The 19,738-nt window shown below is 38.7% G+C and overlaps 1 protein-coding gene across 6 annotated transcripts in view; it reads left to right on the top strand.

Moving 5' to 3' along the window:
* Positions 1–3,608: 3,608 nt before the first annotated feature.
* HERC2 (HECT and RLD domain containing E3 ubiquitin protein ligase 2) overlaps positions 3,609–19,738 on the top strand; it is a 268,401-nt gene continuing 252,271 nt past the window's right edge. For 3 of the 6 annotated variants that reach the window (XM_086711319.1, XM_086711322.1, XM_086711323.1), the window contains exons 1-3: positions 3,629–3,975; positions 4,380–4,482; positions 16,066–16,180. In XM_086711319.1, the coding sequence (XP_086567445.1) occupies positions 4,411–4,482; positions 16,066–16,180 (187 nt within the window). In that variant the 5' untranslated portion in view covers positions 3,629–3,975; positions 4,380–4,410. Of the gene's footprint in view, positions 3,976–4,379; positions 4,483–9,202; positions 9,255–16,065; positions 16,181–19,738 lie in introns of those variants that run through there. The other 3 variants (XM_086711320.1, XM_086711321.1, XM_086711324.1) reach the window with 3 other exon arrangements.

A 19,738-nucleotide genomic window follows, 5' to 3' on the forward strand; every position in this document is an offset into this window, starting at 1 on the left:
CATGATAAGAACAGTTTTCTCAGGGTGCTTCTGGCTTTAATAATATCTGCTTGTTAATTATTTCTAATTTTAATAAGTCTGGAGGTGGATGGACACAGGACTGGGTCAATCAATGGTGCATATATGATTTCCAGGACCTCCTTTTTTTTTTTTATTTTTATTTTTTTTTTAATTTTTTTTTCAACGTTTTTATTTATTTTTGGGACAGAGAGAGACAGAGCATGAACGGGGGAGGGGCAGAGAGAGAGGGAGACACAGAATCAGAAACAGGCTCCAGGCTCCGAGCCATCAGCCCAGAGCCTGATGCGGGGCTCGAACTCACGGACCGCGAGATTGTGACCTGGCTGAAGTCGGACGCTTAACCGACTGCGCCACCCAAGCGCCCCGTCCAGGACCTCCTTTTATCCTTTCACTCTGTTGTCCCCAGCTGGCTGGCTTTTCTTCCTCAGGCCTGTTGTATCCTTGGTACCAGATGGTTGTGTGGCACTAGGGAAGGGGAAAGGTCTGTGGAGTAGATATTCAATTGTGTGCCTCAGGAGTTCAGGCACATAGTAACTACATGAAGCAGATTCACCTAGCATTCAGGTTTGCCAGGCAAGTACAATGGAGAGAAAGAGGAATAGAAATTATGGACAAGCAATATCATGGACTGCAAAACTGAACTTGGCAAAAAAGAAAAGTGAGGATGTGAGTCAAGACTTCTAGAGGGGTTGAAGATTGTTTGCATAATTACTAGAGGAAGTGAACTGGAAAGATAAGATGCAGTGATCAAAGAGTCAGAGGCTCACAACTGTGATCTTCTAAATGATTTCATGAATGGAACAGATCATGGTGGTGAGTAGCTCAGGAGCAGCAGGAAACAGGATGGTTAAAAGTAAGGCCATGAGGAAGTAGAGGCAGGAACACTGAGTGGGTGACTCCTGTGCTAGGAATAGCCCTGACAATGGAGCCAGTGATAGCAGTGGTAAAAAGGTCATGAGTGGAGTGGTTTAAATCTTCAATGAACATGAAAAGTGATGGATAGTACCATGGATTGTTGCAATCAGGAGGGTGGTATAATCCGGTATCAAGTGTTTCAAAGAAGTTCAGTTTTGTCTTGTTTTTAAGTGAAGCAGGAGGAATAATGGTCTAAAAGTGTCAGGGATCTACTTCTTGCCCTAAGATGTATGAATGTGGAAGAATAAAAAGCCACTGTTTTCCACAAGGACTATAGGTTTTTCATTAGAACAGGACTATGATGAGAATATGTCTGTAAGTTCCACAGGGTTCAGGGGTAGGGGTGTGGGAATAGATGAGAAATAGGTACCTAAAGATAAGACTATGGAAAGAAATGAGATTAGGAATATACAAAGCTTTAAATTTACTCATCTTTTTTTTGGGTTGTCATCTGTGCTTTTGGTGCCATAATTAAGAAATCATTGCTAAATTCAATGTCGTAAAAATTTCCCTCTATGTATTCTTCTAAGAGTTTTATACTTGTAGGTCTTACTTTTAAGTTTGATTCATTTTGAGTCAATTTTTATATATGGTGTAAGGTAAGGGTCCAACTTCATTCTTTTGCATGTGGAAATCCAGTTTCCCCAGCACCGTTTATTGAAAAGACCAACCTTTCACCATCGAATCATTTTAGCACCCTTGTTAGAAATCAATTAACCAGATATGTGAGTGTTTATTTCTGGGTTCTGTGTTTTATTCCATTGATTTTACGTGTCTATCCTTGTGGAAGTACCACGCTATTTTGTTTACTGTAGTTTTGTAGTAAGTTTTGTTATCAGGAAATATGAGTCCTCCAACTTTGTTCTTTTCAAGATTGTTTTGGTTTGTATATAGGTTTTCATAGGTGTTCATTAGCAGGTTGAGGAGTTCCCTTCTCTTCCTAGTTTGCTCAGAGTTTTTATGAGATGTTAATTTTTGTCAAAAGCATTTTCTGCATCTATTGGGATGATCTCATGATGAATTGCACTTAGCTCTGAATGTTAAACCAACCTTGAATTCATGGGATAAATCCCAGTTATGCTGTATTATCCTTTCTAATGTTGCTGGAATCCATTTACAAAAACCTTGGCTAAGAATTATTATACCTAATGTTCATGAAGGATTTTGGTTTTAAGTTTTCTTCCAATGTCTTTTTCTGGTTTTGTTATCAGGGTAATACTGTGGGTATCGAATGAAAATTTTTCCTCTTCAATTTTTTGGGAGAGTTTATGTAGAACTGTTTCTACTTCTTTATTAAATATCTAGTAGAAGCAGGATCTATCAATGAAACAATTGGGGCCTGGAGATTTCTATTTTGGAAGGTTTTAAAACTGTGAATTCAATGTTGAAAATAGGTATAGTCCTGTTCAGGTTATCTATTTTGTTTTGGCAGCGTATAACTTTCGTGGAATTAGTCCATTTCATATAAATTGTCAAATTTGTATGTATAGAATTTTCCTAGTATTTTCTTACTTTCATTTTTGAAGATTTTATTTTTAAGTAATCTCTACACTCAGCATGGGGCTCGAACTTACAACTCCAAGATCAAGAGTCACATGTTCTACTGACTGAGCCAACTAGGTACCCCTACCTTACTATCCTGTTGAAGTCTGTGGGGTCTTTACTGGTATCTTCTCTTGTATTCCTGATATTGGTAACCTGTATGTTTTCTCTCTCTTTCTCTCTCTCTCTCTCTTTATTGGCAGTCTTATAGATATTTATCTTTTATATTTTCAAAGGAACAACTTTTAGTTTCAATTACTTTCTCTGTTGTTTTTCTATTTTCAATTTAATTTATTTCTACTCCTGTATTATTTCCTCCTTCCTCCTGTTTTGGATGTATATTGCTTTTCTTTTCCTAGTTTCTTGAAGTGTAAGTTTAGATCCTTGAGTTTAGACCTTTCTTCTTTTCTAAGAAAAGCAGCTAATGTTATAAATTTCACATTCATCACTGTTTTAGCTACATCCCACAAATTGTGACGTTATATTTTAATTTTTATTCAATTCAAACAGTTCTATTTCCCTTGAGATTTCTTCTTTGACCTGTGGATTACTTAGAAGTATATTGTTTAATTCCCAAGTGTTTGGAGATCTTCATGTTATCTTTCACCGACTTGTAGTTTAATTCTATTATGGTTAGAGAACATACTTTGTAGGAATTCAATTATTTAAAAAAAGTTTAAAGATATGTTTTTTGGCCACTGGTTCAGTGGTACTGATTGCCTTCTCCGATTCCCCTGCTCCTTGAATTCTGCCTAGGATTTTAGTTGCTTTCAGTGGGACAGCAGGAGGCTCTTACAGACTCAAGACAGCCTCCCGCGCTGTGTTCTCACCTGTACAGGTGCCCACTGCACACACCCTTGTAGCTCGGTGCAACCCAATCTCCGTAAGTCCTGCCCCGCCCACAGGTGGTTCGGAACGCAGGGCTGAGCCGGGGACAGGAGTGTGTGCGTGCAGCGGAAATCCCGCCCCCCGGCGCTTGCGGTTGGCCCTGACCGCAAGGGGTGAACCCCTAGGAGGAAGATGAACAGGGTTGAAGGAAGCAGGAGAGATGGGAGGAAGGGCGAGTGGGCTCCTGTTTTCCATTGGCTGGGCCTGCCTCGTAGGCTCTCTGTGATTGGCTGGGCGCGGGGGCGGTAGTCCCGTGTCGGCCCGCCCCTCCGGTCGAAAGAGGCATAGGGATCACCAGCGCCGGCGGAGACAGCGGCTTCTTGGAGGCTGTGTCCGCACGCCGCCGAAGTGTGGCGGCAGGGCCTTAGCGCGTCAGGTCCTCGTCCCCGGGGGCGGCGAGGGCGGCGAGCCGCTGGGGCGGCGCGGGTCGGGACCCAGGGCACGGTCGAGCTAGGGCGCGGCGGGCGTTGGCGCGGCTGCCGGACCTGGGCCTGCGCGGACCGCCCGCGGCGCGCGTCTTGGGCTGTCTTTCCATTTCAAAGTGATTATTCTTTTGGATTTTTCTGCAGACGTGACTTTTCATTAATTTGTTTCACGCACCACTTACTGGTACGGAATAAAGAGGCAGATGCATGCTACTGTCATTTGTCGTTGAAATGTGGGCTTCCTGTCTTTCCTGTGTTTACCTTTTGGATTTAAGGGAAGGGGATGACATTGTGATTTGGTCTCCTGTGACCGTCCATTCTCAATGTCTTGACGACGTAGTACAGAAACCAGGCGAATTCCGTGTGTGGCTTTTACCTATATTGGAAGTAGGCTTTTTCGTTCCTCCTCCTCCTTCCTGTCTCTCCATCTTTCTCTTCCTTTCCTTTCCTTCCCCTCCCCCAACTGTTCTCTTCTCCCATCTTTCTGTGTTTTTGTTTTTTTTTTTCCCCCGCATTAAACCTTGTGGGAGGGTCTTTGTACAATTCTGAAAAGCTTTGGGTGTTCCAACATTTTTATTTTACTTGCAGGACTAACAACTGGGAGGAAGCTGGAGGAAAGATGCCCTCTGATTCTTTCTGTTTGGCTGCCCAGACTCGACTTGACTCCAAATGGTTGAAAACAGATATACAGGTGGGGTTTCCACATGCCTTTTTCTTAGTGTGTTTCTGCCTCCATATTTAATTTTCTGTTTAAAGCTTTATATGGGACAAGTAAGAGGATGCAGATCAGATCTCGCCATGGTAGAGAAGCAGGTTTATTTCCTATAATTTAAAATGTACCTTTATTGTATCAGTTTTTATAGACTGTGGCTACATTTTAATTGAAGTTATGTGTAAGTGCAAGAAACTCGAGATCTGATTATGCAAACATTTTTCCTATTACTATTTTTAAGAGGTCTGTGTTATTAAGTATACCTTGGTGATATTTAGTGATAGTTTTTGAGATGTTCAGATAGGAGGCATGTAGTAATTTATTATGTCCTGCAGAGACTCACAGGACCCTGTGTTTGTGTTCCTGGAGAGACAAGAGTTCATTTGAGCTGTTTGTTTAGTATTTGTGACTGGTCGTATTAATAGGAAGTGCTCAGGTTTTCACATAAAGAATGTGTGGAAACAAAATGTTGGCCTTAGACTTTCTAATGTTTTGATTTAATAATGTAATTGCAAGCTTGTCCAGACATTGTCAAATAAATAATAGCAGTAATGTTTCTGTAGACTTTTTTTTTTTTTTTTGCCACAAGCTAGTTTTCTTTGTAAATGGTTTGTAAAAACTACTTTTGTTAACTCCATATTAACAGGAAAAAGAAGTGTCTGAAATATTTTGTAGTATATATGGGTTTTCTTTCTCTTTCCTGAGGTTAACTGTTTTAACTATTTATCAAGTAATCTACCTTTTTCAGTATGATCTTGCACAGTTTATCAAGAGTCATATATTCTGTAAGCACTTGATCATAGATACTTGAAGTATTATTGCCCTTCCTTTTTTTTTTTTTTTAAATTTTTATTTAAATTCTAGTTAGTTAACATACAGTGCAGCATAGGTTTCAGGAGTAGAATTCAGTGATTCATCACTTACATACAACATCCAGTGCTCATCATAACAAATGTCTTCCTTAGTACCCATCACCCATCTAACCCATCCCCCACCGACTTCCTCCCCTCAGTTCTCTATCTGTAACAGTCTTTAATGGTTTGTTTCTCTTTTTCTCTCTTTATTCCCCCTTCCCATATGTTCATCTGTTTTGTTTTTTAAACTCCACATGAGTGAAATCATATGGTATTTGTTTTTCTCTGACTTACTTTGCTTAACATAATAACACTCTACCTCGATCCACGTCACTGTGCAAGATTTCTTTCTTTATGATGGCTTAGTAATATTCCATTGTGTATTATGTATTTGTGTGTGTGTATATATACACACACACACATATAACATAGATGTATACATACATATATATACACTACCACATTTTCTTTATCTATTCTGTATTCATCAGTCAGGGACATTAGGGTTGTCTCCATAATGTGACTATTGTTGATAATGCTGCTATAAACAGTGGGGTGCATGTACCCCTTTGAATCTGTTTTTGTATACTTTGGGTAAATACCTATTAGTGCAAATGCTGGATTGTAGGATAGTTCTATTTTTAACATTTTGAGAAATCTCCATGCTATTTTCCAGAGTGGCTGCACCAGTTTGCATTCCCACCAACAGTTATTGCCCTTTCTTAATTTTTTTTTTTCTTAAGTGTTGAGTCTCAAGTCATGATCTCATGGTTTGTGGGATTGAGCCTTGTGTTGGGCTCTGTGCTGGCAGCACAGAGGCTGCTTGGGGTTCTTTCCCTCTCTCTCTGCCCTTTCCCCGCTCACGTATGCACGTGCTGTCTTCTCTCTCAAAAATAAATAAATAAACATTAAAAAAAAAGTGTTGAGGCCTAGTAGGTATGAGAGCCAGGTGCTTAGAACTATGTTGTGGATTTTGGGATTGTTATTAATGGTATAATGTTAGATTAAAGCACAAAGAATTGGGTTATGAATTGGCATAGTAGTGACTCTTTTGGTTTGTCATTGTTTAAACGTTGCCTTTTATTTGGCAATTACTGTTCATTTTCTTTTGTTATTTTTTTAAAAAGTGGGGTTGTGGGAGGTAAGATGAGTAATTTCTTATTTCTGAAATCTTGAGATTCAGGGAAACTGATTTTAAGGCTTGTTTTTTAAATTAGTGTTTTTGTATTTTGCAAAACTTGTTGAAGTAAAGAACTTTATCTCATGAAGTTTTTCTTTTCTTTTTAATCACTATTGAATACTGCTTAATGTGAGTTTTAACATCTTGATCTAAAACCAGTTTAATGCTGAGTTTAGTGCCTATGATGATTCAGGCAGATATGGTTAAAAAGAAACACTGCTTATGCTTTAGAGTGCTTACTATTTTCCTTTTGATTTAATGTAACATACGGTGCTTGGCCCTTCATAGATATTTCAAATGTTAGTCAAAGTCATCCAAACTTATCCCAGGAGTAAGTGAAGAGATCTATGTTTTGGAGAGTGCACCAGAGGGAAAATGTGTTTTAGGTATTGAAGCCACTTAATATCATGAAAAAGGTGATCATGGACCTTGGTTATATATAGTTTCTCAAGCATTGCTTATTATATGTGAGGAATAAATGTCATTTTACCCTAAGAAATGACTTAGACATAGTTTCACTCTTTGGAATCCTTCCCGCAGACACACATTGCAGATGCAAGCCTTGTACTGATAGGTTTTACCCTCTCTACCAACTGGAGTGGGAAGTGCCCCATTTCTTAGGTGGAGCTTTTGTATTGGGAACAAAATTGATAACTGGTTAATTAATATTATGTGGGGTAGAAACATGTTTCTTAACCACAGGATTTAGCAAATCTATTTTCTACAGCTATTTTTGTTTGAAATGTCCTTGAGGTTTTTAGCAACTTTAGAAAAGAAAAATTTTTAAAGGCTATGAAAACTTTTAATATGTGTATATTATGAAAAGCATGGACACTGATCCTAGACTTTCTTGTTAAATGTGTCAGGCCTAGGATGTTGCAACGAGCTGCCCCTAATGGAGTGACAATTGTATGGCAGGCGTATATCTGGCTTTTACATATATAATGCTTTTTGCGTTTTCTTTAAAATTTTTTTTTAATGTTTATTTATTTTTGAGAGGGAGACACACACAGAGTGTGAGCAGGGGAGGGGCAGAGAGAGGGAGACATAGAATGTGAAGCAGGCTCCAGGCTCTGAGCTGTCAGCACAGAGCCGGACATAGGCCCGAACTCACTAACCACGAGATCATGACCTGAGCCGAAGTCGGACACTTAACTGACTGAGCCACCAGGCACTCCTGCTTTTTATGTTTTTGATACTCTTCTTTTTTTTCTTTTAGAATTAAAAAAAAAATTTTTTTTTAACATTTTATTTATTTTTGAGAGACAGAGCCCAAGTAGGGGAGGGGCAGAGAGAGAGACACACACACAAAATCTGAAGCAGGCTGCAGGCTCTAAGCTGTCAGTACAGAGCCTGATGCAGAGCTTGAACCCACAAACCACGAGATCATGACCTGAGCTGAAGTTGGATGCTTAACCAACTGAGCTAGCCAGGTGCCCCTTCAATACTCTTTTCTCATTGTTGTGTGGAGTACTTTGAATTGGCAGTTCTTCACAACTCTCTTGAAGAGTCAATAAAATACAGAGCTAAGAGATGTTATCTACATAATCACTACCGTTACCATTTTTTATATTTAAAGTAAAAGTCCTGTTTGATGTGATTGGTAGTTTCTGAGTGAACTGAAAAGTCAATTAAGCAAAGGAACTATAAAAAATAGTTTTTTTTAAAGGTATATGATACCTTAAAACCTTTTTATTCTTTTTTTTTTTTCTTAAATTTGATTCAAGAGATAGCAAAAGGGGGAGGGGTAGAGAAAGCAAGAGGGAGAGAGAGAATCTCAAGCAGGCTCTACACTGTCAGTGCAGAGCCCTATGCAGGGCTCCATCCTATGAACCCGGAGATGATGACCTGAGCTGATATCAAGAGTTGGATGCCTAACTGACTGAGACACCCAGGTGCTCCAAGAGCTTTTTATTCTTAAATCATATATGCACATTTATTTGCTAGTCTTGATGTAAGGCTAAGGGTATGTCTTTGAGCATGGTCCAAGAATGGTATTATCCTTTTCTTGCATAATCTGTACTCAGATTAATCTCCTTACAGTTTCTATTTTTGGGTTCTTTGAAGTAGAGCATGAAATTAGATATGTATGATGCAATTTTTTTTTAACTTTTTATTTTGAAGTAATTATAGACTCATAGGAAGTTGCAAAGAAAGTGGAGACGTCACTGTATACTCTTCACCCAGACTCCCCCAGTGGTTACATCTTATATAACTATAGTACAGTATCAAAACCAGGAAATTGACATTGGTACAATGTGTATATAGTTCTCTGCCAATCATGTAATTATACCACAAAGATCTGCCTCTTGCTCCTGTATAGTCACACCCTCCTTACCCCACCATCTCTGACCCCTGGCAATCACTAGTCCATCTTCCATCTTTTTAATTTTGTCATTTTGAGAATGTCATATGGTAATGTGACCTTTTGAGATTGGTTTTGTTCATGGTGTAATGCCCTTGAGGTCCATCAAAGTTGTTGAGTATATTAATAACTAAACTCGAATCATTTGTCTCTTCTAATCATCAATTTAAAATGAGTAAAGATAAGTTAAATATTAAATAAACATAAAATTATTACATGTATATACTGTCACTTTATGCTTGGAAATATCAGTACCTTAAAGAACATAAAAGTGATCATCTTGGTAAATTCTATTCTCAGGTTTTCCAGTTGACAGATGAGATGTAGAAATAAAAGAATTTTGTAAATACAGGTAACTTAATATTCATAATGGTATCTTTTGATTAATTTCTTGTCTGTAGGATAGGTAGCGTACCTCACTTTTTTTTATTGATGAATTTGGTTGTCTTTTTCTCTGTATTTTGGATTAATTTTATCAGAGCTTTATACATATTGTTAGTCTTTTTTTAAAAAAAAATAACTGTTCTTAGAAAAGACTAATAATGTTTATAAGGAGAATATAATAAGGTTACCATCACACATTGACCACAAGACTTTTTTGCAGAAGAAGATTGAGTAGCACATTTATGGCACCCTCTAAGAAAAGAAAATGTGAGCCAAGGATGTTATGTTCTAGTAAAACTGACTTTTCAGCTAAAAAAGGCACAACTTTATCAATGAACGAATATTGTTCCCATGAGCTCTTCCTGAGGAAGCTAGTAGAGAAGGATCTTTAGATGACTTAATGACTATAGACAGGCATGAAGACTCTTGGTTATGTGTGGAGCCTGGAATAAATGAGTTTTAAAAGGGAGAGAGCATATTATGTAATTGCTGTAAGCTTAGACATGGTACGTTATAGTATAACTGTTCTGCCAGTATCTAATCTATTAATGATACGCATCGAAAATTTCACTTTAGGTGTTGTATTTCATCTGGGGTTCCATTCAGGTCCTTTTTATATCTTCCATTTCACTTGTCATCAGGTTCATATTTTCATATTTGTGAGCCTATGGACATATCTATATAATAATGCTTTTAACGTTCTTGTCTGCTAATTCTATTATCTCTATCACATCTAGCTTTATTTCTATTGATTGCTTCTGTTGTTTCCATTGATTGATTACTTTGATTATGGAGCATTTTGTATGCCAGGACATTATAAGTATTATGTTATTCTGTGCTGGCTTTTGTTTTATTTATTTTTTTTATTGAATGCTGGACATTATAAATATTGTATTATTCTGTGCTGAATTTTTTTTTTTTTTTTTTTAAGAGCATTAGTTTGTCTGGCATGCATGTAGGTTAGTTGGGATCAACTTAACTTTTTTAAAGCTTGATTCTCAGGTTTGTTCAGGCTGATGTAGCACAGCCTCTAGTCATGTGCTAATTTATCTGCCTTACTAAGGCAATACCCTCCTTAGGACTCTTCCTAATGCTCGGTGTGTTGGGTGTTTTTTTCATTCTGTTTGGTAGAAACATAGGCTTTTCTCAGACTGGAAATCATGGGAATTCTGCCCACTTCTTTCTAGAGCTTCTTTCCCTAGCCTTGATAATTTTTTCAACTATTGGTATTCAGCCCAAGACTCAAAGTGTCCCCTCTGCCCATCTCTAGGGATCATTCTCTGCAGCTCCCCCTTCACCTGTATTCTTGTCATTTTAACCTACTTATAGCTGAACTGTCGCCTCAATTCAGCAAGACCTCTGGGCTCTATTTGGATTCCCCTTTCCTGTGCTGCATCCTGGAAGCTGCTTCTAGGCAGTAAGCTTGGGCACTTGTAGGGCTTCATTTGTTGCCCTTCTCAGGGGTCATAGCCCTGGGCTGTTGTTGTCCAGTGTTTGAAAACAGCTGTTTGATGTATTTTGTCTGGTTTTGTAGTTGATTACAGCAGAGAGGTAATTCCTAAACAAGTTAATCCTTCAGCGGCAGAAGCAGCATAGGCCTTCCTAATCTGCTTTTAATCTCATTCAGAGTTCTTAATTATCGATAATGTATTTTTTTGATTCTAGAATTTCCATGTTTTTGTTTAAATGGATTTTATTGAGTGCAGTTATATTTAGTAAGATACATCTATTTTAAATGTTTAGTTTCAAGTGTTTTGGCATTTTTTTTCCTTCCTTTATAGTTTCTTTGCGTCTTCCCTTCCCTCTGGGCTGGCACCCCAGCATACCCATGGGCTGCCCTTCTCCTGCAGTCTTGGATATAATGTCACCAATAGCATGTGGGTTATGGCTTCCCAACTGCCTACCATGGAGCCAGTGACACAGCCTACAAGGTGGTGGGAGAGCAGGATCTAGCTCCCCATGGACTGAACATTCATCTCTTGACAAGGAGAGATAAAGGAACTAGTATTTTAATTTATTTCTTTTTTCTTCCCTCCTTGGATTGTTGATGGTTTCTTTTTGCAAACCTAGTAGAAGAGCCCCACATGCCTAGTGAATGTGCCTAGTCAACAACCTGCTGTATCTGCTATTCACTGTGGAGTAGGGCCTTTTTCTGTAAAGGGCTAGATGGTAAATATTTCTGTGAGCCGTGTGTTCTTTGTAACAACTACTTACCTCTGCCATTGTCATGCCACACATAATATATAACAAGTATGTCTGGGTTCCATTAAAGCTTTATTGATACTGAAGTTTGTCATAATTTTCATGTGTCACAAAATATTTTCCTTGACTATTTTTCAGCCATTGAAAAATGTAAGAACCATTTTTGGTTTGTGGGCCATATGAAATCAGGTAGTGGGCCAGATTTGGCCTGTGGGTTAGGCCTTAGTTTGCTTACCCCTGTGGTAAGGTGCTGTGTCTTATGCTTCATGTATTCCCTTGTCCCCCTTTCCCCTGCCTCTCACTGCCCTGGGCTGACATTTGCCAAGTAAAGTGTCAGGACTTAATCTATTGCTCAGGCTCTCCTTTTTAGGACAGTCTGTGTCTATATTTCTATCTTTTGCATCTGCTCTTGGTCTGTTTCTATTGTCTTCTATACATTTTTTTTTTCCATTTTTCTGTCACATTATCTTGCCTTATCCATTATTATTTTTGTTTGAGTTCCAGATAATTGTGTATGAAAAACTATTGTGATGATTTGAGGCTCTGGCTCTGGGTGACAGTTTCCTCCTCTGGGGGGGAATCTATCAGTCCAGTTGCACTAGCAGTCCCAGGTCACTGCAGAGAAGTTGAGAACTGAGATGAATCAAAACTGGGCTTCTTCCCTAGGAATGCCATCTGCTCCCACTTCACCCCTGCTTCTCGTGTGTGTGGGCCTTCGAGGTTTTGCTCAGAGCAAGGTTTATTTACTAGGCCTTTACCCCATGAGGACCCTGGCTGCAGCCTGTCCCCCAGCAGCTCTGCTCAGCTCTTGGCTTAGTCCTCACAGAATTGGCAAGTGCCTTTTGGGGAAGCAGACTTAGGTTCTTTGGGCTGTACTTCTCTCTTGGGTCTCAGGCCTCCTATTCCTGGCTGCCTGATGTCTTAAAACAGATGTACTTTATGTTTCTATCTGACCTTCCTTGGCTTACTTTTTAAGTGCATTCTCTCTCTGTCTCTCTCTCTGTCTGTCTGTCTCTCTTTTTTTTTTCTTGGTATCTCTAAGCTCTAAACACCAATGTTATTCAACTGGGACTGCATCCAAAGACATTGATGCAGTCACCTTGTGGGTAATCCCAGTGTGCAGTTGGGGTTGAGGATGTTGGTTACTCTCTCTCCTTGGGCGTTGGCATTTCCTCCAGGTCCTGATTCTATATCCCACTTGCTGATGACTCTCAAATTTGGATCTCTAGTCCTGAACACTCTGTTAACATCTGGATTTGTATTTGCAGTGTGTGTGTGTGTGTGTGTGTGTGTGTGTGTGTGTGTGTGTCTGTGAGTGTGCATATAAGTATATGCATGTGTGCATGGAGAGAGGATCTCGGTGTTCATGTTCATAGTGCAAATCTCCGTGGTTAACACTGAGTTAGTTCTCTCTTGTTCTGATTCTATCCCTACCTTTTTTTCCATTTGTCTCATCTGTCTCATTTGATCTGAAATGTCTTAAGTACTTTACTTTCCTTGTCTTGGCTTAGGCTGTCATCCTTTTTTGGGGTGACTCTTGGCAAAAGGCTCCAAAGTTATTTTCTTTGTTTCTAGTTTCTTCTTCTGTCTCTATCCATTGCACTGATAGTGAGTTACGCCTTAAATGATGATCATTTATTCCCTGGACCACCTAAAGATGCCGTGTAACTGCTGGAGGCACACATGAGGCTGGTTAATCTGGCTCCTGTTTGCGTCCCAGGCTTATGTGGCTGTGTGGAAGCTGGACTGAACCCCGGCAGTGTTAGCTGCCCTCCTCTTACCTAAACGAGTAGATGGGCCAGGCTTTTCCCTTCCCTTATTAAAACAACAGGGGCGCTGAATATTTGTGGCTCACTCTTTAGGAAGGAGTTTCCTTTTCTCCTTGCCAGTTGATACTTTTATCTTTTTTTCTTCTTTTAATTTTTGTAAATGTGTATTTATTTTTTTTGAGAGAGAGATACAGTGTGAGCAGGGGAGGAGCAGAGAGAGAGGGAGACACAGAATGTGAAGCAGCTCCAGGCTCTGGACTGTCAGCACAGAGCCTGATTCAGGGCTCGAACTCACCGCGAGATCATGACCTGAGTTGAAGTTGGAAGCTTCACCGACTAAGCCATCCAGGCGTCCCAAGAGTCATATATTTTCATTCTAAGTGTGTTTATGGCAGTTATCTTGTTAGTGAGGTGAACAAATAAAATATGAGGGCTGAAAGAAAGCTGTTGCTTCTATGAAAACTAAGTTGGATGCTGAATTGGTTTTCTCTTGCTGTATAACAAGTCACTGGCCACAAATTTAGCACCTTAAAACAACTCATGTTTATTCTCTCTCTGAGTTTCTGTGGGTTAGGAGTCTGGCCACAGCTTAGTTGGGCCCTCTGCTTTGGGTCTAATAGGCTGCATGAAATCAGGGTGTGGGCCATGGTGTGCTCTCATTGGTGTCCTCTTTGTCAGAATTTAGTTCGTTGCAGTTGGGGGACTGAGTCATGGGCTCCTAGATGCTGCCCGTCTGCATGGCAGCTCATGGCAGTTTGCCTCTTCATGGCTGTAGAGAATGTCTCTTCTGGATGGCCCCACACTCTTCAGGGCTTACACCTGATCAAGTAGGGCCTCTAGGGTAATCTTCTTTTTTATTAACTAGAAATCAACAGTTGTGGGACTTTAATTATATGTGAGAAGTTCCTTCATGTTTGCCATAGATGGAAACAAAACCTGGTCACAGGTGTGATGTCCCATCTTATTCATGGGTACCCACCCAAACTCAGAGGGGATTACACAGGGTATGTATGTACTAGGGGAAGAGGATCTTGAGGGCTTAGACTTTTGCTTACCACACATGCTTTGGGTAAAAGTGAGATGCTGAAAATATTATTTATACAGGTTAGGTAAAAGAGAACTCTAAAGGATTGGGGAAAAGGTCTTGAAAATCTGGAAGAATTCTAATCTGAGATTGCTCACAAAGTGCCCTTTAATTCTTGCTCCATTTAAAGAATTGGAGACTGGAAATAGTGGATGCTTCATGAGGGTGGTGCATGCTGGAATGATGACAAGGAATGAGTTAGTGGACTTGTAAAAAAAAAAAAAAAAAAAGGCCCTGGCTTTTCTTTAAAAGATGGCCAAACAGGGACGCCTGGGTGGCTCAGTCAGTTAAGCATCTGACTTCAGCTCAGGTCCTGATCTCACAGCTTGTGAATTGGAGCCCTGCATCAGTCTCTGTGCTGACAGCTTGGAGCTTGGGGCCTGCTTCAGAGTCTGTGTCTCCCTCTCTCTCTCCCTGCCCCTACCCTGCTCACACTGTCTCTCTCTCTCAAAAAATAAATAAACATTAAAAATAATAATAATAAAAAAAGATGGCCAAACAGATGTGTCTGTTTTAGTGTAAAGTGTCTTGTGTGTATGATATGAGGGCTTCTGTTTTCAATGGGTGCCTTCTCTGGGTGTCCACCCCTGTCCCTCATTGGCTGCTTGCTCTGGGAAGCCTTTTCTGACTCCTAAGTACTGACAAGTGAGAGTTATTTTTGTTTTTTTTCTTTGAATATTACCATGGACTCGTGTTTTTATTTACTTTTGCAGTCCACTGCAGTTATGTATTTTGATGCTCAAAATTGTTTTAAATTTGGTCAGTGGATTCCCCATAAGTCCTTAACCAGCTTTTTTGGTGCAAACACAAAATATTCCAGGCTCATCTTGTTGCCCTGACCCTTGAATTTTTCCTAAGAGCCCAGATTTTGTTCAGTGGGAAGTGAGATTTAAAAACTGATACGTGGGTGCTGGGAGTACTTATTGCTCTCAGAGTATCATTGATTCTAGGTCCTTTCCAAAACGAAGCACATATATTCAAATATAAATTCATATTGAGATTTCCAGTTCAGTTTGTTCTTAAAAATGTCCTTGATTTTATTTCTTTTATACTTAAAACATTCATATCTAGTAACACTAACATAACTGCTGTAAACATGTTTTATTATGTTAACACTGCTGTATCATACAATATATATGAGGTAGTTTTAAGATTTTAATTAAAGTCAATATTATGATTATTGATAAGACCAATGAGTAAAGTTTAAGATATTTTTTCCCTTAGAGTGTATTTGACTAATGATGTATAATTGAAAAGGCCCCTGAGATGCTTTTCTTTGTGATAAACGTAGGTTAATTTGCTTGTTACCAGTTGTAGATTTTGCCTTTTTATGTTGAATTTTAATTTTTGAAGATCAAAATCATTGCTCTGTTTTAGAAGTAAAAATATATAAAGTTTATTCAAAATCTTTCATTCATCTCTACTGCCCATGTTCCTCTCCTTGTCTCCCTGTAGATAATTATTATTATTTGTTTCTGGTTTATCTTTCCAGAGTGCGTATGTATGTGTCTTTTTTCTTGTGTCTTATGCAAAAGTTAGCATGGTATGTATACTGTTATGCACTGTGCCTTTTTCACTTAACTATATTTTTTGGGATGATTTTTATTAAATGTTGATGATTGAATAAAAAAGAGGAAATGAAAATTTTTAAAAAATCATCTAATTCTTTAAGAATTGCATTGTGAGTATGATCATTCTGTAAGTTTATTATTTATCGTTACCAGCTTGCTTTCACACGAGATGGGCTCTGTGGCCTGTGGAATGAAATGGTTAAAGATGGAGAAATTGTATATACTGGGACAGAATTAAACCAGAATGGAGAGCTTCCTTCTAGAAAAGGTAAGGACCTTTCACTAGTAGTTTTCATTTTGTAAAGACCTTTATAAATTGTAGTTTATAGAAATTTTGGAATGTGCAATGGGAATATGAGTACCTGAACATAACTCTGAAATTTTGTTTTCTCTTTGGTGATTGTTGTCTAAATTACAGTTAATTATGAGCTACCTGGATTTCATTGTTCTTTGTAAATGAAGGTCTTTTCATTGCAAAGCTACCTTGCTCTGCTGTCCTTCCCCGGTTAATATTTCTTCTTTTAAGTTTTACAATATATCTTGCCTTGTCAAACTATAAATAGTAATTATTATAAGAGTGAGGAGATACAATTACTCCTGAAATTTTTCCTATCTGACTCTTCTATGGGAATATATAAAATACTTTTTGTAAGCCTTTGGCCTGTGGACTGGACTTGGCCCCTTATTTCATTGTATCTTGTATTTTTTGCAGAGAAATACCAGCAAACACTTGTTTAGGCCTGTTGTTATGAAAAGTCAACAAGACTCCGTAATTTAGTTGTTCTCGACCTTGGCTATGGCTCAGAAACTTTTGAGTCTTTAAAAAGAAATAGATGCCTGTACCCACCCCAGACCTGTAGAATCTCAAAAACCCACTTGAGATCTACTGCTAAAGTTGCTGAAGTTTTTTAGTCCCATTATTTGAAAGCCATCAAGATGGATAAAAATATTACTTTGGAAAGTAGTTCTTACCCTCTTTGTAGAATGAATTGAGATAGTGTCCATTTGAAAATACACTGGAAAACATTGGTATATTTTTTTGGTTACAACAGCTAGAATTTTCTTTTTTTCCTGGCATTTCATTGTGAAAATTTCCATACACCCAGAACAACTGACATATCTACATAGTGAGCAGTTGCAAACCCCACAGATCCTACCACAAGTGTTTCTCTTTACTTGTTTATCTCAGGGGTCTGTGGATCTCCATTCTTCTGTTCATTGGTGCATCTTACCTGACTCCCTTACTTCATGCATATCATTTACTTGATTGAGTTCAGTTTAGCTTTTTCTTTCAGTAAAATATATGCATAATGAAATGCATATGTTTTATTATTCCACAAGTTTTGACACATGTAACTTGTGTAATCTAAACCTCTCTCAACATTACTTCCCACTTAGAAAATTCCCTTGTGCCCCTTCCTGGCCCCTCCCAGACCCCACTTTCTAGATGCAGACATGGGTCTGATCTTTCTTTCTGTTGATTAGTTTTGCCTGTTCTAGAACTTCATGTAAATGGAATGATGTAGTAGTTTGTTCTTTTGTGTCTGTCCTCTTTCACTCTGTAATTTATTAATAGTTTCAGTGGTTCATTACGTTTAAAAAAAAGTTTCCCATCTCTTCTTCCCACCCCTCCAGTATTTGTTAATGAATTAAACAATATTTCCCCCAATTTTTTTTTATGAAACACTCATTCTAAAAGATGCTCTGGAAAAACTATTTACTTGGAAAAATTCAAAGTATATTTCTGATTATATTTGATGAATATGTTTTCTTCTTTTGAAAGTCATATGGTTAGAAAGCAAAGCATATTTTTTTTTTAATGTAGGTCCCAATTGAATAGTTTTTTGGGGGATCATTTTTTTGGTATTCAGTAAAAGTTTCTATTTTAGGTGTGGCCTGATGTGTGCTTTTTATTGTTAGAAAATACTTTTTTCACGGATAGGTTTATATCTATACCAAATTCCATTTAGAAGACTATGTATGGGGCACCTGGGTGGCTCAGTCGGTTGAGCGTCTGACTTCGGCTCAGGTCATGATCTCGCGGTCTGTGGGTTTGAGCCCTGCATCGGGCTCTGTGCTGGCAGCTCAGAGCCTGGAGCCTGCTTTCGATTCTGTGTCTCCCTCTCTCTCTACCCCTCCCCTGCTCATGCTCTGTCTCTTTCTCTGTCAAAAATAAATAAACATTAAAAAAATTGAAAAAAAAAAAAGACTATGTATGTTGATGGTATTGTAGCTGATTATGAGGAAAATACAGATTAGAGTAGAAGTTCTTTAGATACACAGTATTCCTTGTTGTATTTTCAAAGATTACTTTCTTTGGGAAAGGATCAGTTTCTTTGTTCCACAAACAGCCATGCTAGGATAGGTTTTTATTGTTGTCAGGTTTGATTCTTTCATGGCTTATTTCTGGGAAATAGTGGCTTCTAATAATTTCTATTTTCCCTGGAATAAACTTTATTACTTTCTTTTGCAATCAGATGTAGAACTTGCTAGTCCTACTGTTGAGGAAAGAAAGCTGCCTCCCATATAGTACAATTTTTTTGTTAATTTTTGGGGATATTCCCCCACAAAAGACAGGCTGGATTATGGTCTCATACTTTTTCAAGTGAATGTTTCTAATTAACACCCTATGTGGGGTTGTTTGTATTTATTATTTTGAGGGAAAGTAGAGGAGGGAATAGGATATTAAAACAAGAAAGTTAAGAGGCTACTAAAAGATATGCTAAGCTTATTTTTTATATTTGCTTAGGGCTGGCCTTGTATGAAGAATTTAAGCATGAGCTCTTTAATTTATTGTAAACCTTTTTCGTCTATGCAGGTAGTAGAAATATTAACCAGTACTTTGCTTAGCTGCTATATTTTTTCTTGAAAGTATTTTCTCATTATTTCCTTTTATCTTCAACTTTACCAACAAACGGAAGCCACAGTTTGCACAAATAACAGGGGAAGAGCTGGAAATTGAAGCGAGGCCTCTTGAGAAAGTTTCGCTATTTCTTTTATACTACAGATATTATTTATTGACACCAGGATCAACTGCTTGTAGTTCCATGGAGCTGATGAGTTCATGTTGTGTATAAGTGTGATAATTGTTTTGAGTGTGTGTATGTGGGTGTCTAGTCAGTACTCTTTATGTGTTTTTAAGAGCTCAGAGATTATTTACTTGAACATGAATGTTTCCATTATATCCTATGCTGATTGGCAGCTTTCCTGCTGTTTTATAACTTTTCTTTGGAGTTGTAAAACATTAAATGTGGGCCTTCTCCCACAATAATTCATGATTATTTGGGCAAAAAAAGGGTGTGAGCAGTTCAGGGGTAGTGTTGGCTGAAGTTTGAGCAACAGTTATGGAGACCTGGTCTGGGTTTGAGGGATGGTGGTATGTGAGGTTATGTAGGAGAAGTGGGCACTGGTCTCCAGGTGGAGGACTGTGGAAGGCAGGACTGGCAGTGGATGTGCAGGGGCGACAGGGAGCAGTGAGCAGGAAGCAGCAGAAGTGTGTTGTGCCAGACTGTAGTGAAATGTACTCTTTTAGGTGCCCTGCTGCATCTAAGTACTGGGAAGTATGCTTGTTGATGCAGTGGACACATTCCCTGGGTGACATGTTTATACTTTGAAGTTTGAAAGCCACTGCACAGAGGGCCATGAATATTAGGAAAATTAAAGAAGACTCTGTCCTCCTGCGGTGGGAACTCAAAGAATTAAATCCTGATTCCCTAGCCCAAGGAGTCTCAACCTCTGTTGCTCATTAGAATAACCTGGAGGGCTTGGTTAGACACCCATGGCTGGCCCTTCCTCCAGAGTCTCGAATTTCTTAGAGTTGGGATGG

The sequence above is a fragment of the Puma concolor genome, chromosome B3 (genome assembly GCF_028749965.1).
Source record: "Puma concolor isolate L17-30 chromosome B3, mPumCon1.1.hap2, whole genome shotgun sequence".
NCBI classification, from domain to species: Eukaryota; Metazoa; Chordata; class Mammalia; order Carnivora; family Felidae; genus Puma; species Puma concolor.